The sequence below is a fragment of the Medicago sativa genome, chromosome 6 (genome assembly GCF_051527215.1).
Source record: "Medicago sativa cultivar Bolivia chromosome 6, Bolivia_mono, whole genome shotgun sequence".
NCBI lineage: Eukaryota > Viridiplantae > Streptophyta > Magnoliopsida > Fabales > Fabaceae > Medicago > Medicago sativa.
This window is the reverse complement of record NC_140754.1, coordinates 81,318,029-81,337,277: the sequence shown is the minus strand read 5'-3', so window position 1 is coordinate 81,337,277 and position 19,249 is coordinate 81,318,029. Positions and strand designations below refer to the sequence as shown.

The window sequence follows — 19,249 nt, the reverse complement described above, 5'->3', positions numbered from 1 at the left end:
TAGCTATTGATATTTATTTCTGTTTGAGCTTGCTCAGCCGAACAACTTTCGTATAAGTTTCTGCAGTTTCTAAGCATTACCACTAACTTTTTAATATGCTCTTTATTGTTCTGATACCAGAACTTCTTACATTTTAATACTACATAAGGATATTAAATTTTGATGAATTTGATGTTCTAATATCATGCATCACCAAGTAACAATTTGAGGGGAATGCTTCATAAATCACGACAACCCTCTCAAAAAAGTAGAGCAAATCATTCTTTCTGCTGCTTCCCTATGCATTCTCTTGTACAAGAAGTGGGAAAACACAAATACTAATGTTTATCCTTAAAGGCAAAAGAATCACATCACTCAAAGATTTCAGCTACCATATACATGCCTTTCTTGGATTCTAAAACCTCTTTCAAGAATGGTATACAATGAGAACTAAAATCTCTTGGATGAAATGCCTTTGTAGTACTTTGAATCATTTATAATTCGTTGCTGCCACCTTGATATCCGCTGTGAACATTGCTTGTACTGGTCTATGATCTGAAAGTTTTGACTCACTCCTGTTGTATTGAATTTGCCTCATTCCCTTTCCAAACCATATTATTCTATCACACCTGCAGTACTTTCATGTGATTAGAGTATATCCTTGTGTACTAGTTCAAATGAAAGCATTTGTAGTAGGAATTTGTTTATTATGTGTTTGGTTACACTGTGGAGGGTAATCTATTTTATTTTTCCCTCGTTAAGCACGATTTTAATAAAAATACAAATGTTCGAGTAAAGGCGAAAAAGCTCTTCTTCAAGCCTTCAATGGATTGTTAGTGGCGTATATACAGATGATTCATATGAGAAAATTTGCAAGCATTTATGTTACAAAAATGTAGCTTTACAAAACATGTATCTAGCTTTGATTGTTTGGTTGAGAGAACTCAGAATCAAACATACACTTGGCATGTGTTCGGAAAAGCAACAAACTATGGCGACAACTCACTTTCACTTGGAAGCCACCGTTAGTCAGGCCATTCCTACTGCGACTCCAAACAGGCTATGTGTCTTTGAAAGTAGATCAACCTGTTGGAGATTTAAAGGAGAGCTTCTGAACCTTTACTCAAACCTTGGTATTTCAGGGACGATTACTGCTAGGCAAAATGATAATGCCTTCAAACCTAAGTTAGACTCTTTTTTTTTGGTTATACACTAAGTTAAAGCTGATAAAAAAATGCATATATTGAAAATATGTTGCTATGATTACCATGCTGGGGAACGTCTCTTTTTGCTCATGTGCTGCTGATTACAATTTATGTAATCATCAGAATCTGGTAGGTATTTGTATGTAGGTGGAAATTCTATAGATCCTTCATGCCAACCCTGGAATACATGACCCTCTTTCAGCTCCATCTTCAGCTATATAATTTGGAAAGAGTTTTAAATCATGAACACTGCCCCATCTAAAAATATTACTATGCAAGAACATAACTTATAAACCATACTTGATCATGTTTCAATAAGGTTTCACATTCTCTTTTCTTGATCAATGATTGTGTTGCAGAGTGTGACATATCTATCCTGTAGTTCAAGTCTCCTAGCCACACAACTCGGCTGCATGTTACCAAGTACAAAATTTCAGATGAAGTTCTATGAAATGAAATTCACTAAACTTTTATAATGGTCTAAGTGCATGTTTAAATTGTCGGTGAGTTTAGCAAAATCACATGGACACAAAATTTGTTAAAATTTTAAAGTGTAGCTTTGTCAAAATCACGGCCGTGATTTGGTCAAACTTACCCATCAATCCAAATATTCACCAAGTAATTTTAGTATGCAAGTCATAATTAATAAATAAAAAATCTTTGAAACCATATAAATGCAACAACTAGGGGGATTAAGGGAAATGAAAATATTTACATACACAACATAATAAAAGTGTTAGTTTTCATTGTAATTGTAATCAAACACATATCATCTAGTTAGTGGCTTATTCCTTAATTTCTAAATGATATCTTTTAATTTTGTATAATTTAATATATGAAATTGTGCATGATTAAAGTTGTACATATAATTGAAATATATATCTTACTCATGATCAATAATTTTTTGAGGCATATCATGCAGAGGACCAGCAGGGAATTTTGTTTGGGACAAAATATCAGCTGCATTAACATTTCTTTGTCTCTTGTCTTCTTCTTTCCCACCTGAAGCTAGATGACTGCATATAAAGCAGAAGCTTGTTTCATGCAAGAAAAATCTAATTGATATTGAACCCTGCATTTTAAGATCAACAAAAAATTTAAGAATTATTTTCAAATTTCAAAATTAGCAAATAAATTCTTAAAACTTAACTTATTCAAAAAAACCAAAATAAAATAAAAAAAAATGCTTTCTATTTCTCTCAATGTTTTAAAAACTTAATCGAGCTTGCGAGACTTCTAAATCATGATCATACCAGAATGAAACTGCGATCAAACTACTCAAATAACCAAACCGTAGACAATACCAATTCACGATTTAATCGGTTGAATTGTTGGTTTCGATTCAGTTCTTAAAACATTAATTTTTATATGCTATGCCAAAACTGACCTTGTTCGCCAAGCAACCCATGACTCCACATCCAACAGATGAGACATTCAAGTGCTTGATAGATTGATTAAGGTCACATCTTGCCCAAATAGTAATGAACATTCCCACCAATTGTCTACTTATGATGCATTGAAAATCATCAACATTTTCAACCTCTTCACAGGTTTGTTCCTTCAAAGGATATATCTTTTGAGGTTCTGCCTTTTTATCTTCTTCAACTACCTTCATAGGTCTTTTATTGTTAAGGGTTGCCCCAATGAGGGAATTCCACTTCATGGAAATTTTCTTGTTTTGAGGACCTAATACATTTGCTGCATTTAGAGGTACAATTTCTTGGAACCTGCTACAAGTTTATCACATCAAATACTACTAAACTAAACAAATTAACGCATTCATGAATTCAAAGCATCGATGGATTGAGATCGGATGATGTATAAAATAAACTAATTTTGATTTTTTTTAAACACTAAAATACTGAACTTGAAATATGGATCGTCTGATCTTAGTCCTACGGTCATCATGTGTTGACTATGTAAACGGTGAGATTTGTGACTACGTCAAATCTAAATCGCTAGTCAATGATTGTGGTGAATAGGAGGGACTTTATAGGCTTCTATCCTCTTTGAGTCTCCGTTTGTCAAAAAAAAAAAAATAATCCTCTGAGTCTCCAACCAAATCTTAATCACCAGATTAATCTAACGGTTGAGATTTATTGGAATCGGATGAGTGTATTGATTTCTCAACCGTTAATCCAACTGTTTGAGATATTAGATTAATCTAAGGGTTAAGATTTTGTCGGAGATGCATAAGGACTTGTATATGATTTAATAGTTAAAGGTATCAATCTTACAACAATTTAGTGTCTATGAAGTTGATTCTTACAAATAATGTAAAGTAATAGAAGAAAATTTTACCCCAGAACATAAATATCTGCAGAATCATTTTGTGTGTCAAGCCAATCTTCAATGTTCAAATTCTGAGGTGGTGCAATGCCTCCAATATTCCAGGAACCAACAAAGATCCTAAATCAAAATAATATCCATATCATACTTACTATCAAGGTAATAAAAATATACTACAAAAAGTTACATAAACAATTGTTCAAAAGAATGTATGATATTATATGGTCTCATACTTTTTGTTTTGATGATAGAATTGTCTTGTTGAGTTTTCAGATGCTTGATTCAAACTAATAGTTTCCTGCTTGGTCTGAGATGAGTTCCTGCTTAATATCTTCCTTAGGACCTTGCTCTCACTTAGCTTGAAGCCCTGCATGATCTTTGGACAAAATACACTCATGAATCATGATGCATTTATATAGTAATGTTAGACCGAACCGATGAGACCTCCGACTCATGGTTCAATCGTGATTTAACCAGATGACAAATAAATAAATGCGTATTAAAAAAAAAAAAAGAATGTAAAAAAATGATAACCGGTTGAAGCAAGTTGAACCGGTTTAATCCGGTTCAACTTTGGTCCAATTCGGTTCAACTAGACCACATGTAACCGTGACCAAATCAACCGTCTAACTAGCCAGTTAGTTGTTCAAACGGTTGAACTGACCGGTTCGGTCTAGTTTTAAAAATAGTGATATATAAATAAAAACCAAAATAGAAAGAGGAAGAAGTTAACATTGAAAAGACGGATTCGGATCTTCTTTCATTCTACAGCGACGCATCCATTTTTCTTTTACCTACATCGCTGCATCGTGGAAGAAGATCCGAATCATGTAAAGACTACCTAAAGAGACAGATAGAAGAAAAGAGATACTTACTTGTTGTTAATAACAATCTTTACTTCCTCACCAGTGGTTTTCTACTATAGTATAAAAAATGTAAATACCAAACTAAAGAATGGCCAGGAAGAAAGAGACTTGCACAAGATATCAAGAGGAATGGATCAGTGGAGGAGGAAAGGGATTTATAGGCACATGCAAATGAGTATCATGATTGCATTTTTATTGATTGACAATTTTTTATGACAAGTTATAGGGTCTAGCTATCTAGCTAGGGACAAACAGAAAAAACCTGATGTCTTTTTTCATATGCTTGTTTGGTCTATGGAGGAATATTTTTGTGTTATGCTTGTTTGAATATTTCTTGTTTTGTGTAAAATTATTTTACACTTCTATGCTTTTATCAAAGTGAAATAATTTTGACATGATAGTATAAACTATGGAATGACAATGTGTTATTATTTGACATAGCATTCAATTATTCAATAAATTTAGATTCTCTAACTACGAATGACTTTAAGGTAAAAATGAAAAGATAATGTGGAAAAATTTAGAAAAATATGGAGAAAAAGATGAGAGATAAAATATGAGAGTTACTTTAGGTTAAAAATGAAAAGATAACATGGAAAAATGTAGATAAATATGGAAGAAAAAATGAGAGAGAAAAAATGAGATTAATGTCAGAAAATGATATGTCTAAGGTTAAAGAAAGAGTTTCACCTACAATTCTTAAATTTAGGCTTTTGCATAGATTGTTTTATGATATATTCCCCCCTCTTCAAAATAAATTCTGATTTAAAGTTTTTACACACGTTTTATTTAATTTAATGGGAAATTTAGAAAGTTCAATTCTTTTAGATAAAAAAGTTGAATTACTTTTGTATTTCTACTATAAAATTATATGTAACTCTATTTTTCTGAAGAAGTTTTTCTTTATTTTGCTTAAATGAAATTGGATGGATAATTGAATTAAGAATTTGATTAGACTATTTTTCCAAAATGAAATTGGCTGGATTATTGAATTAAGAATTTGATTAGACCATTTTTCCAAATATAGTCTAATATATAGTATACTTTGAACCTACGTCACTTTCATTGAAGTCTATTTGGGAGTTACCTTTATAAGAAGCCAAATCAATATTTTCAAGTCCCATGTTCCACTGGTTTTATTTGCTAGCATGAAATGATGAAACCAATTGCAAGTTCAATCATGTTACAATGTCAAGTTACATTTTAACATATGTAGCGGTGGCAAACTTTCCAATACTCAAATCCGTTTTATATTAAGTGACATATATTAAGTCACACATATCAATGCATATTTTTTTATCTTTGATTCTCTGCTAGTAAAAATTATGAAAATTTAATATTTGAAAAATATTCATCGAGACGAATCCAACAACATCTTATATGATATTATTTATCTTTATATGTTAGTAGAAAAATATAATCAAAGTATGTTAAGTCAATAACATACATTGTCAAAACAGTTTATCCTTTTTTTTTTTGGTAATAAAAAAAGGGCTTATGCCCAAAAACGAAAAAACACTAATAAGTTACACGAATATTTCTAGACATGCAAGCCCCAGCAAAGTCATCAAAAATGAGATTTAAGATCCCACTAGGAGGAGTCTCCATAACATGAATGTTAAAAGAGTCCAAAGAGAAGCTAAAATTAGCCATCCAATCAGCACTTCTATTTCCCTCCCGTCAGGTATCATTGAAATGCACCTGTCAGTTCAACTTTAAAAGGTCTTGTATGCGGTGTATCAAGGTGGGTGGGTTCCCATTAATTTTAACTTTCATTGTGATCATGTCAACCAAAGTTTTTGAGTTACTTTCCACTTGAAGATTGTTGAAACCTTGTCTCCAAACAAGCTGCATTCCCAAGTACATTCCCCACATTTCAGCACAGAGAGTGTCACAGGTTCCAATTTTTTGCGAGTAGCCTTTAATCCATCTGCCATCTGAGTTTCGAAAGAGTCCACCACAACCAACAAGACCTGACGAATCTTTGTATGCTCCATCACAGTTAAGTTTAACCCACCCATCCCGTGGTCTTTTCCAACCAACGAAAACAGGTCATCTATTATAAGATCGAGAGAGTTTATTTTAAACTAATGTCGGTTCAAATTCATACTCACTTTCATACCATTTTTTTAAACTCACATAGCCACACCTATGGCCAATGGAGAACTAGAATCTAGTGATTATTTGACGTTAACATGGATGTGTTGGTTTTCATTACACTCCTTTCAATTCAACTACTAGTAAGAATAAAACTTAACTTTATCCATAAGTTCTAGAATTGATGTGTGAGAATTATTAAATAACCAGTTGTTTCTTTCATTCCATACCAACCAAACGCACAAAAGGCAAATAACTTGTATTTTTAATTTTAAGAATATTATAATTACATAGATTAAATTTGAATAATTCATGTAAACCATCCAAAACACTCATTCAATACAATTTTTGAGTTCCATAAAATGAGGAGGGTTTTGTATTATGAAAAAATCGAACTTCTAAAGCCTCCTCATCTCAACGTCATCCATTTATTCTACTTACTCTTTTTTTGCACTCCTCCCCTCCTTTTCCCTCCAAACTCGCAGACAAAACCTAAAGGAAACTACAAAGTCCTCCGCAACTTTATCATATCTTCAAATGATTGTTTTGTCGATACATGAGATGGAACATTGGTGTGAATTTGAAAGGAATTCGAAGATTAAACACCAATAATAAAACTTTGAGCTTATTTGCTACCATGAAATGATGAAACCAATTGCAAGTTTAATCATGTTCCTATATGTCAAAGTACATTTTTTTATATCAAAACTATGTGGCGGTGGTAAACTTTTCCAATGTTTTCACTCACTCAGCCACACCCATGGCCAGGGCCGTCCCTGAGAATTCGGAGGCTCGGCTCTGGGAATGAAAAGAGGCCAGTGATAAAATCAAAACGTATTTTTTTTAAAAGAGCAATGCTCTATTTATATTTTTTAAAAGATAAATACAACGTGCCGTATATATGCGGTACACCCATAGATGAAAATAACTACCGTATACATGAGGAATCCCCACCTAACACCAAAAGCAAGAGGAAAATTAAACCTGCACAAAACAATCAAAAGTCATGCGCTGTTTGCACCCCCTTTATTGCAGGATAGTATACTACTGGGTATAATTTTTTTTTGAGGCCCATCCTTGGGGGAGGCCCAGCTCGGTTGAGCTGTTTGCACCCCCTCAAGGCCGGCCCTGCCCATGGCCAGTGGAACTAGACTCTATTTGGCGTTTTACATCGATTTGTTGGTCAATTTTCATTACACTCCTTTCAATTCTGACCCATGTGCAAGCTAGCATAAATATTCATACCTCATACCCCAGAAAATGATCAAATTCATCCTAAAGATAAAATCCCATTTGAATTTGAATGGTAGCAAGTAATGCATAGGCTCATGCTAAAGCTATGATTAAGCCGAAAAGTACTTATAGATTAAGCATATTAATATTAATATTAATTTATTTTACATTTGCCAAACCATGACATACGGAGTTTCATGTATGACGAGATGGTCAATGATTAATGTGGTTTTACTTTTAAAATCTTCAAACTAATGTAGACAAAAAGCAAAAACCACAAATCATAATTTATGATGATATGATTAATGATGTGTTTGGTTTTGATTGGTCAAACATATGTTTGGTTTTAGATTTAAGATCCTTAAATCATACTCCCTCCGTTTCAAAATGAGTGTCGCTTTAGGCTTTGGCACACAGATTAAGAAATGGAATGAAATAATCATTGGATATAACGCTTTTACTAAACTGTCCTTACTTTATTAGAAAAAGACAAATTTAAAGTTGCATTGAAAATTGTGTGAGAGAAAAGTTTGAGAGGGTAAAGTTGAAAGAAAAAAATTAAAGTTGTATTGGAAATGTAAAGCGACATTCATTTTGAAACAAATTTTTTTGGCTAAAGTGACACTCATTTTGAAACGGAGGGAGTACTAATTTATTCAAGAAACACGCACAATTCGAACAGAAGAACACAAATCATGTAATCAAAAAAAAAAAAAAAACACACAAATCTCATATTCATTGAATCCGAGGGAGAATCCATTTCTGTATTTGAAAAAAAAATGCATTAAGGAAAATGCCGAATAAATATCCAAATTAATCATGGAGAATGCTAAATATTTTTTTCTTAAGCATAAGGGCAGATGGTAAACCGTTTGCAACCCTAAATATATTAAAAAAAGACAAAAATACAAAGATCTAGGGTTAAAGACCTGACCAGACAAATCCCATAGCAAACAATCCGAACGAGAATAAAGTGTAACGTCTAACTATAACAAAAGTGATTGTAGAAGCAACCCAAACAGATGATTAAAGAGACTTCAATACAAAGATCCACATAACACATGCACTACGTACCAAGCGAACTTGTGTACGGACGCAAAACTAAATAGCAAACAAATATATGTTTGGTGAGTGTTCTCATTTGTAAAAGTGAATGAAGCATACGCCAACACAGATAGGTTCTCGTACCACTACCCCCATTCAAAATACAACAAGCTTTGACGCTCTTTTGAGCCAAATAAACCTCGCACGCAACAAACCAAATCTTTCACCAGATCTGGACGACCATGACGCGTAGGTCTTGTATCAGAAAAAGTACCAATCGAAATCTAGATCGTGGAAGGAACAAACAACAATTTCAATCAACAACTCAAACCCGGAAAACCGGGATCCGAGCTCAAAGAACGCAACAATCCATAGCCACACAGAGTGACTCAGATATATCTAAACCCACTGTCAATCCACACTGTACACGAAGAGACGGTCGCCGTTCAAAACCAAACCAGATCCACCATTATGAAGACAACTGGAAGCGATGGACACCACCTCCTCAAAGTCCACTGTCGTCGGATCGCGAACCAGCAAAGCCCACGAACGTGAACCCCACTTAACTCATCTCGAATCTGAACATACATGCATAACGCACAGAACGAGATCTAACCCCCACCACGAACCACCGACACATCCACCGGAAGAACTGGTGTCGTAGTGGTGTAGATGGCAAAACGCAGATCATCGCACCACCCACCACCGTGTCTACATCGTGAAAAGGAAAGGTTTGAGAATGCTAATAGTGTTCTAGAAGCATTGGTTAAGACGTTAAGTAACTAAAACAGTTAAGTTTTCATTAAAAAGTGGTGTAGTTATTACTTGATCAACATTAACAACCTATGTTTCTAAGATGACTATAGAGTTTAAATTAAGAATTGATCTTAACAAAATTTATGAACAGGTTAATTAGGATTCCCTCCCACCCCAGATGCTAGATTTTTATAAACAAAATATTCAATGTGAAATCTATGTTAGATTAAGTAGAAATTTTGCAATAAAGTTCTATTCTAAATATCAATGTTTTGAGTTTGTACATGGTAAAATACCAAAAAAAAAAAAAAAAAGATACTTTTCCCTTTCAACTTTTAATCATAATTTATTGACCATCTTATAATTTTGATATCATTGTCCTTCCTCTTGGGACAAGAAATTTGTTGCTTAAAAACAATGTATATAACCTCTATTATATACTATAGATCACGGGTTTCCATTTTGTTAAGACTTAATGTGACTGCCTAAAAAAAAAATTAAAAGTGATTGCTCTAACATGAAAAGTGTGAGTCCTTCAATGTTAGGTGTAGATTATTGCTTCTAATTTAATGATAAAGTATATAATACTAAATTATTGAACATGATACATTATTATAGTCTCGTATTGCTCTAGCCATCGAATGTTCTAAGTACAAATGTCACACTAAGAGCTCTATTTTGATATTTATATTAAAATAAATCCATATATGATAGAATTGAATTATATGGACCGACCATACACATCTTCTTCATATAAAAGACAAAGGGGAAGTCTTGATTATGGGAAATGACACAATCACTAAAACCCTTTTCTTATAGCTATAACGACTTGTAATCATCAGATTCATATCATACTTATATAATAATTATACTTTCTTTTCTAGATAGGTTAAAGAGAGAATTTATTATTCCAAGTGCATCAAGTTGTTGAACTACTAGTACTAAGTCCTCCTCAACTTTGTCATTTTCAACTGATATTTGTTCTATCGACACATGCATAATTTTTTATATATTGGTACATATATTTGGTTTGGTTACAAGTCTTAGAATTTTATTTGACGTGGTTCAATAAAAATAAATTATGCTAATGTGTTATCATTGACGCAAATAAGAGGTGTCAAACCACGAGCAAATGATAAGATGTCAAGATTTCTAGTTGTGTAATTAAGCAACTAGGCAACATTAGTATAAGGAATGTAAAGATATATGCTTAGTTCATGAATATGAAAAATATAGTGAGAAAACATAAGTAAGAACTAGTATGAAAGCATGGTCTATTAAGTGTAAGATGAATGTAAATATATCATAGTTAGTAAGAGATGGTAGTAAGTGTAAAATAGTAAACGGATAATATGTTTTTTTTTTAAAGGAAATGTTTATGTTTTATTCCTTTTTGAAAACTCATTCAGATAGTTTATCTTATTCTACGTTGTTAATTGTTTTAAGGTATCAACACACTACATTTTTACTTATTTAAAAAGTTGAATATACAATTTTTCACCATTTTCTAACACAATATTTCTATATTCGTTTCCTTAACAAACACTCGATGGATATTTTAGCATTTCTCTTAAAAATATTATCAATTGACACATTTTAAAAAATTAGACATCAATAAAACATGAAATATCACTCATAATCAACTTTGACAAGATGGAAGAAACACAAACTTGACCCATTACCTATATTAGTGTCTTGTCCACTCAAGAGCTCCTCGGCCTTCAATTTCATAGCTAAAATAGAAAAATAATTACAATATCAAGTGCAATAACATGGTGTAGGGAAAACTCCATCTATGGTCATGTCATATTATGATCACAAATTGGTAATAATGTCTAACCGTTTGATGACGTGTAGCATCTACAATAGTGCATTTTTACGAAGACACTGTAAACTCATCATCTTACCATATATACTCATACATATTTTGTATAGTGTATATTTCCTTTTCTCTATTTTTCTATTTTGTAACCGTTTTTAAAATAGCTAATATATATTCTATATTTATTAAACGTTAGGTGCATTTGTCAAAAAAAAATTAAACGCTAGGTGCAGTTTTCTCTCTCTCTCTCTTATATTATATTATGAAGTTTGATCTTCGTGAACTTAGCTCAGTTGGTTAAAACAATGCATAAAATATGCAAGGTCCGAGGTTCAAATAAAAAAATATTATGAAGTTTGCACTTAGGTCATTGTCACCACATGTTAATTTGTTATGCTATGGTCTATACTGTAGCTCATAGGCTTCGTTGTATTTGGAAATGTTCTACTTCCACATAAGTTCTATACATTACAACATGGAGTCTCACCTGGGGTCTGATCACAACCATATATCTGACAATTCTGCCAGCATTTTAATTCGACTTTTGAAAGCACAACAACCATCTATAAATGTTGAATTAGATATTAATTACAGTACTACTTTGTGGGACTTCTCAAAAAAAAAAAAATCTCATCGTTAATTATGGATAAAAATAATATATATTTATGTATTGAAACATCACATAGTTTAATATTGCAATCACTTTCAACTTAACCGTTTGTCTTGAATTCAAATACAACTACGAGATTGTAGCAAAGTTAAAGTTGCACGATCCTGCTTAGCTCAAAAGATTTGTTTACACAACATGAGATACTTGTTTATATGATAAAGAATAACTGAGAAAGATAAAAAAAATATACTGTAAGGTAGTTGGCTAGGGTCTAGAAGTCTAGCGATGAAGTTAGAAGAGAGATCAACCGAGGTCACGATCCTCCTTAAGATTTTTTTTTTAATTTTTTTTATACGTTTTGGTGGTGTTCAGGGTTTTGGGCTTAAACCCCGAACCTTGTATATATTATACATTGTCTTTACCAATTTAGTTAAGTTTACGGAGACTAATTTTTTTTATACTAGTATGTTATTATAAATTTTAGTCTATATTTTTTGTGTACTTTGTAAGATATTATATATTGGGTCTTTTTGAGAATTTTTTGGTGAACAAAAGGAGCAATAGGCTCAAAGCAAACTAAAAACCTCTAGGAAATGAAATTCAAACTTAATTGGATGAGCAAAGGCAGCATATCGCAAATTGACCAAGACCATACTTAGAAAGGCTAGACACTTGATTATCTTTATGATAAATTTGTTGCCAGCGAATAACATACAACGAAAGACAGAACAACTTAATATGAGACAACAAATGATGAAAAACACTTCAAACAATGAAATCTATGTTCCTTGGCTATCAAAAGACCTTGGTAAATGCCACATAAAATCATTTTAACCAAGTAAAATATAAAACAAACATGTAGATTAATTTATTAGAAGAAATTTTTTATATTTGTTTGACAATATTAACTTTGGTCTATCTTATAATTTCTTAAAATTCTTTTATTAGTTATGCATTTGAAAATTAATCTTTTGCTTACTAAGTTATAATTTATAAATTTGTCCCCCCTAAACTTATTCCTGACTCCTTTCGAACTCAACATGGAAATCTCAATCCATCATCGATAGTGATTCAACAACTAATCAAGTCCCTATAAGATTAATCGAACAGTGATCCATCTCGTGTGATGCTTCCCCACACTCCATCACAAGCGCCAATAACTTTTCTGCCAAATACCTCAACACCTCGACCATAAAACATATTCATCCCTAAAAAAAGATAGTTGCTCTTTTGACCTCACAAATGCGCAAAAGATTTTTATTTTAAATTACAAATTTTCCACTTTATTTTCATTTTCAAGTGAACAATGTGAACACAAACACAATATGTTTTACTTTCTGGTATTCAGATGGTTCAAATGTGACCATGTAATTACTTTCCAAAGAAGAATAATGATACCTCATCTCATCTAAAATAATGATATATATTTAAATTTTGATTTGATCTATACAAAATTTAGAACACCAAGATTATGACGAAACTTCTTGACATAGTGATTGTTATGCCAATTTGATTCAAAATACACACACACACGCTTATAATTCTAAAATCCATAACAGAACACATGAACTTCTAGTAAAACTCATCCATTCAACATATTTACAAAATACAATATACCAAGAAATAGAAGTTCAATATTTCAAATCATGAAAATCCTAAGCAATAGAAATATATATAAAAGTTATAGTAATGTATTCAAGAATTGGTGACTTGAATTTGAAAACCAATCCTATAGTCCCCAAAACCTTTTTAATCTCATTTTCTCTCTATCTTATACATGTTTTAGACTTTATATGGAAGAATGTAGCTGCTTTGATGAAGCGATTTTGTGCAAAACATTGCCAGTAACATCATAGAACACAATGTTTGCATCTGTTCCAGTCAATTGAACAGACATGAAACCTTGTCCATCATAGAAGAAATTTACATCGTTTCCGGTAGTGTCTCGAACGTCTCCTCTCCATGCCTTTGATCCTGCCCCACTAACCAGGAATTGAAGAGGACTGCAGACAAAACAAGCTCCTATATTAGACAAATATATAAATTTTGTTTTTGTATAAATATTTTACGAATTTAGGCTTTGTTTGGACCGGCTTATTTGAGTTTATATATTGACATGGAGACTTGTGAGAGTGAGACTATTTGGGAGAGTGTACAAAAACAACTTATAGCCGCATATGGGTGCCAATATGATCCACCAGATCCATATTCATCCATCAAATACATATACGGCTAAGTGTATATGTAAATGGTTTGATTTTATTTTATCTTCTATTATAGAAATAATTTATACATAAGCACTTATATCCAAACATGGTCTTTGTTCATATGAATCGTCAATATATAAAGAGTTTACATTATTGATCGATCATAATTGTCAAATTTAAAAAAATTATTTAATTTTGTTCCTAGGTACTTTAAAATATCATGCACAAGATGATCTATAATTGATTGATCAAAATTAAATTAAACTTTATATGCTTTCATTTAAGGTTTACCTGTTTGTATCACTGATATGTTCAAGACAATGATCATGCCCATTCATGTAAAAATCAACATGATTTGCCTGAAATTTGATAGTAAATTCATCAGTATTTAAAATAAGAATAGAGAAATGGAGGATCATGTTATTCATTCATCTTAATCTTAGTTTTATCTTTACCTGAAGAATTGGAAGAAGCAGGTTAACAAGTTCTTTAGTATCACCATGATGACCAACACTTCTAATTGCATGGTGACCAACAACAATCTTCCACTTTGCTCTTGATTCTCTCAATGCAATTTCTACATCCTGGAACATAATAATCCAAAATATTGTTATCTATATGATCTAATCTAACTATATAGAATCGACATTTTGGATTAAAGGTGTGTCTGGTGTCCGACTCGTGTCAGTGTCACAACACTAACTCATGTCATTACATTTAAGTAACTTTAGTGTCTACGCGTCAGTGACATGTCTAATGCCTATGTCATGTACCAATAATTCATAATCTACCACTAATGCCAGATGAATGCACCATCTACCATTTTTACTCAATTGATGTAATAAAATGCCATAACAAAGTAAACTAGGAACCAATGCTGTTAGCTTGAGTCCAATTGAAATATAAAACTTTGCAAATTAGAATGATGCTTCAGAAACACTGTCAAACTCAAATTTGGATATCATATGCCCTGCTCCACAATGTAGAATAATACGAGTTTATGAAGCACCGACACTAATATGGATCCTTAAAACGACAATTGCAATGATACTAATAATAATATTTTGAAAAATAGAAGAAATTGAATATAACTATATGTGACCCACTATATGTGTGTCTGTGTTGGGTCGGTGTCCGACACTGACACATGTCAAACACTATACTCACATTTAATCTAAAGTGTCAGCGCTACATTAATATGAATACCAAGAAAAATTTAGATGTGAAAAAGCAATCTATTCATACCTTTAGCAAATTGGCAAGATAATTCTTCGGTGGGTTAATTCCATTCCAATCATAATGGTGTTCTGGTGCAGTAAAATATTCTTCAACAAAAGGGGTTGTGTCAACAAAGAAAATCTCAACCAGCTCTACACAAGAACAAAAATATACATTAAAGATGAACATGAACATGATTTTTAAGCATTTCAATAACATGCAACAAAGAAAATATTGACTATGAACAAGAAAATACCTGAATCTACAATGAAAGACCTTAAACAAAGCCACCTACTATCAATTTGTCTAAGGAATGGGCTCAATTGAGCTTCTACATCACCCCTGTAGTCATGGTTTCCCAACACTGCATGCAAAACATTAACCATGTTATTACATTTGTAATTTATAATCAAGAATACCAATTACAGAAAAAGTTCTGAATTGCGGTATACAATTGCAGCAACGATGTAAAGATTTGAAGGTTTTTACAACTGTAATTGCGGCTGCTTTTTAACTGCACCAACACTTCAGATGAAGTCGTGTCTGATATCTGACACGTGTCACTGTTAGTGTCGTGTCTGGTGTCTGTGTTTCATAGAACGGAATTACAATTTAGAACCTATTATCTATCATTGATGAGTTTAATTTAGGAACTTACCACTGTACCATTGCTTTTGCAGGCTTTTTGCTGTGTAAATTTTGGAGAATGATTCCTCAAAATTAGGATCATGTTCACCAGTTAAGCCATCATCATAGAAATTGTCACCAGTTGAAACAACAAAATCAATGTCAAGCTTCTCTCCAACTACTCCCATCTGTAACCAAAGAAATTTCATTTTGTAAGTTTTTATTTTGTACAAAAAGTGATTATGAATATGAATGAATGATCATAACTTATAAAAATAGCTTATACGACAACAACTTATTTAATACTCCTCGGTAACAAACATACGCAAAAAAAGTACGTGTATCTATGTATCTGATCAAAAAATTTGATCAGATACACTTGGTTTCATTTTTGCTTATATTTTGTTACGTTGTTTATCAAACATTATATATTCATATGCTCGAATGAAACTCGCAGTTTAATTTTGATACACACATGATATAAATTAAATCGAAGATAAGAAAAAAAAATAATCGAACCTGGAAAGCAACGTCGGATTGATTGTATTCACCTCTCCTTCCCCAGTCACCAACAACCAAGAAATTAAGAGAACCATCAGTTTTTGGTGTGTGTGTAAATCTTTGCAATTCTGCAGATGCATGAAGAAATCCAAAACCAAAGATAATTGTGAAGAGAAAGAACATTGTCATGGATTTTGCACTGAAACTTGCCATTGCTCTAGTGGATGTTGATAGCACTTGATTCAAACTTGTTGGTGTGTCTCCTATAATCAATAAGACAATGTTATATATAATGTGCATGTATAATGATATGATATAGTAATAAAGTGAAAGTGTAAAATATTGTTATAGATTTTAAAAAACTAATATAAACTAGTATTTTGAAAAGGAATTGTATATGTTACTCAATTTTTAAAAACCGAACCGAAGATCGAATCAGATGTCAGAATTAGATATCTAGATCATGGTTCAATTAATTCAATCACGTTTACGTTAAATGACAAATAAATAAAAAATATAAATGTAAATAAGTAAATGAAAAAAATAAAAACTGTTAGAACTAACCGCGTATCAATCTAGTTCAACTAGAATGCGCTACAATCGAGATCAATCAACATTCAACAACGAAAAACAGAATGGTGGGTTCTATGTTTAAGCATCTGGTTCGATCCGGTTTTTAAAATATTAGTGTTATCTTTACGACATTTAAAGAAGAAATATAGTTTTCTGAAATAGGAAAAAATTGTAAATAATTTATGAGATTTGAATGAAACTCACACATATGTTTTTTATGTGTCAGTTAATTTTGCAATTGGCTAAAATATGTCAGAAATGAAAGAGAAATAGTGATGGGTTTCACACAATATTCTCTGTTTCACAAACAAAAGTTGCAATAAATGAAAACTAGTGGATATTATGGGTGCAGTTGTATGTGTTACGGTTCATTTAGGAGGCATATGCTAAATGCTACAGCATATTCTTTTTCATTTTAGGCATGGTAAAGTTTATTGAAGGAATATGTATTAGAATATTCTTATATCAATTCAATTATACTTGTTCTGCCGCTGCAGAGTGTAATGTTCTCCTACTTCTACATAATACTTGGTTTCTTAGGTACTAATAAAAAATACACTTATTTTTGGTTGACAGAGACACTGCATTGTATATGTAAGAGTCGAAGTTTAAACTTTAAATTTTTCACTTATTTACACTAAAATAAAATTCTAGCCATTGAACTATTGAAAAAAAAAAATACACTTTAGACAATTTTGGAATATTTATTTGTTTTTTAATATGTGACTATGTAATGCTACCAATTTGTCTTGTATTGCTACAAGTTTTGTTTTGTAATATGTAAAATAAACCATAAATGTATTTATACAAAGGTAATTTAATAATAGTTAACACAAATTATACACACTAATTACGCAATCAAATTTTCTTCCCCTAATAAAATTAATTAAATTTTCTCAATTTGTTTAAAAAATATCAAGAGGTCTTATAAATAGAAGCACAACTCAGTTGATAGCTACAAGAACAATATTATACAAGGGTCGAGGTTTGAACCTTGTACTCTGCATTTTTTCACATTCAAAATGTGTGAGCCTCAGACACTAGATTATTTAAAAATAAATAAAGAAGTATATAAATATAAACATTGTTTTTCTTTTGTTCCCAACTCTTGTTTCTCAGTATATATTAAAAATCAAATGTACCAGGACATTATTGGGTAGCATAATCAAGCAAGATTAACAACTCTTACCTTTTGTTGTCAAATGATTGGTCACAATTGCGGAGGGAATAATTATAGAGAAATGATATTTTGACAACCACTTTTTGACAATTTTTGGACAACTTTCTCTCTCATACTCACATGATGTTGTTATCCTCTCTCTTCCTTTTTCTCTCTCCATTGTTTTTGACCAATAAGAAGTGAGAAAAACAACGTTGTCAACAAAGTTGTCATCAAATGGATGTCAAAATATCATTACTCATAATTATAATATGTGCATGCATGCACTAATGCACATGTTTTAAATTTCAGTATAAGAAACATTTCTACTTGTCAGAAAATAATATTGTTAAATACTCGTATAAATCATAATTAAGGATTCCAATGTCTAGTAGATAAGAAAGTTTGATATTCTTTCTTTCAAAAAAAAAAAAGTTTGATATGATATTTGAGCCATCACATGAACTCTTGGAACATTTAAAAACTATCATCTAATTCTAACCTCCAATAATCTCTTCTCTCGAATACATATGATCTTGCAAAAAATATGGTGGAAATTGTAATGTAAATGATTATGATACTTATAAATGTTTCATAGGAACAATATAAAATTGAAGGCAAATAGGGGTGAGAAATCGAACCTTTAGAACACGATGTTTATATGCGATATCTTATATTGAAGAAGGGATCAATATCAATTGATATTTACAAGACATTTCTTAGAACACCAAATTATTGTAATTATGGAGAAAAAAGAGAGAAAGATAAATGTTATTTTTGTGATTGGTGATGGTTTTGAATGGTTTTAGACGAAAAGTAATCTATAGGTAATTTGTTTATGACCAAATAATCTATAGGTAATTCTATTGTTGCTATTGTCCATTTTTTGAACGGGAAATCTGAAGCATGCAAGGTTATTATTATACAAGAGTGTATGAGTGGATTTAGATGGATTGTGAAAAGGGGTGGTATATTGATTTGAGGTAGAATGTTAGGATGATAATTCAAGTCATATATGTACATATATATGGCAAAAATATATATAGAGGAGTGATGCCAAAAA

General features: G+C 31.7%; 2 protein-coding genes across 6 annotated transcripts; both read right to left on the bottom strand.

The window, feature by feature from the left end:
* Positions 1–46: 46 nt before the first annotated feature.
* Positions 47–4,458, bottom strand: LOC146917322 (type IV inositol polyphosphate 5-phosphatase 9-like). Of its 5 annotated transcripts, none has more exons than XR_015015554.1 (9): positions 4,349–4,458; positions 3,707–3,849; positions 3,486–3,593; positions 2,572–2,911; positions 2,072–2,256; positions 1,485–1,593; positions 1,247–1,398; positions 986–1,130; positions 47–608 (listed from the first exon to the last, which is right to left on the bottom strand). XR_015015554.1 is itself a non-coding variant. In XM_085719128.1 (9 exons), exons 2-8 carry the CDS (start codon positions 3,844–3,846, stop codon positions 1,020–1,022), a joined length of 1,080 nt encoding a protein of 359 aa, XP_085575254.1. In that variant the 5' UTR covers positions 3,847–3,849; positions 4,349–4,458; the 3' UTR covers positions 158–608; positions 986–1,019. The 5 variants fall into 5 exon arrangements, 3 of the variants coding, with proteins under 3 accessions (XP_085575252.1, XP_085575254.1, XP_085575253.1); XM_085719128.1 differs by having other exon boundaries at positions 158–608; positions 986–1,065; XM_085719126.1 differs by lacking the exon at positions 986–1,130.
* A 9,013-nt stretch (positions 4,459–13,471) lies between these two features.
* LOC146917321 (purple acid phosphatase 17-like) lies at positions 13,472–17,267 on the bottom strand. Its single transcript, XM_085719120.1, has 8 exons — positions 17,019–17,267; positions 16,473–16,717; positions 15,985–16,141; positions 15,583–15,690; positions 15,354–15,478; positions 14,564–14,692; positions 14,400–14,467; positions 13,472–13,904 (listed from the first exon to the last, which is right to left on the bottom strand). The coding sequence occupies exons 2-8, from the start codon at positions 16,665–16,667 to the stop codon at positions 13,691–13,693; spliced, it is 996 nt and encodes a 331-aa protein (XP_085575246.1). The 5' UTR covers positions 16,668–16,717; positions 17,019–17,267; the 3' UTR covers positions 13,472–13,690.
* Positions 17,268–19,249: the final 1,982 nt, after the last annotated feature.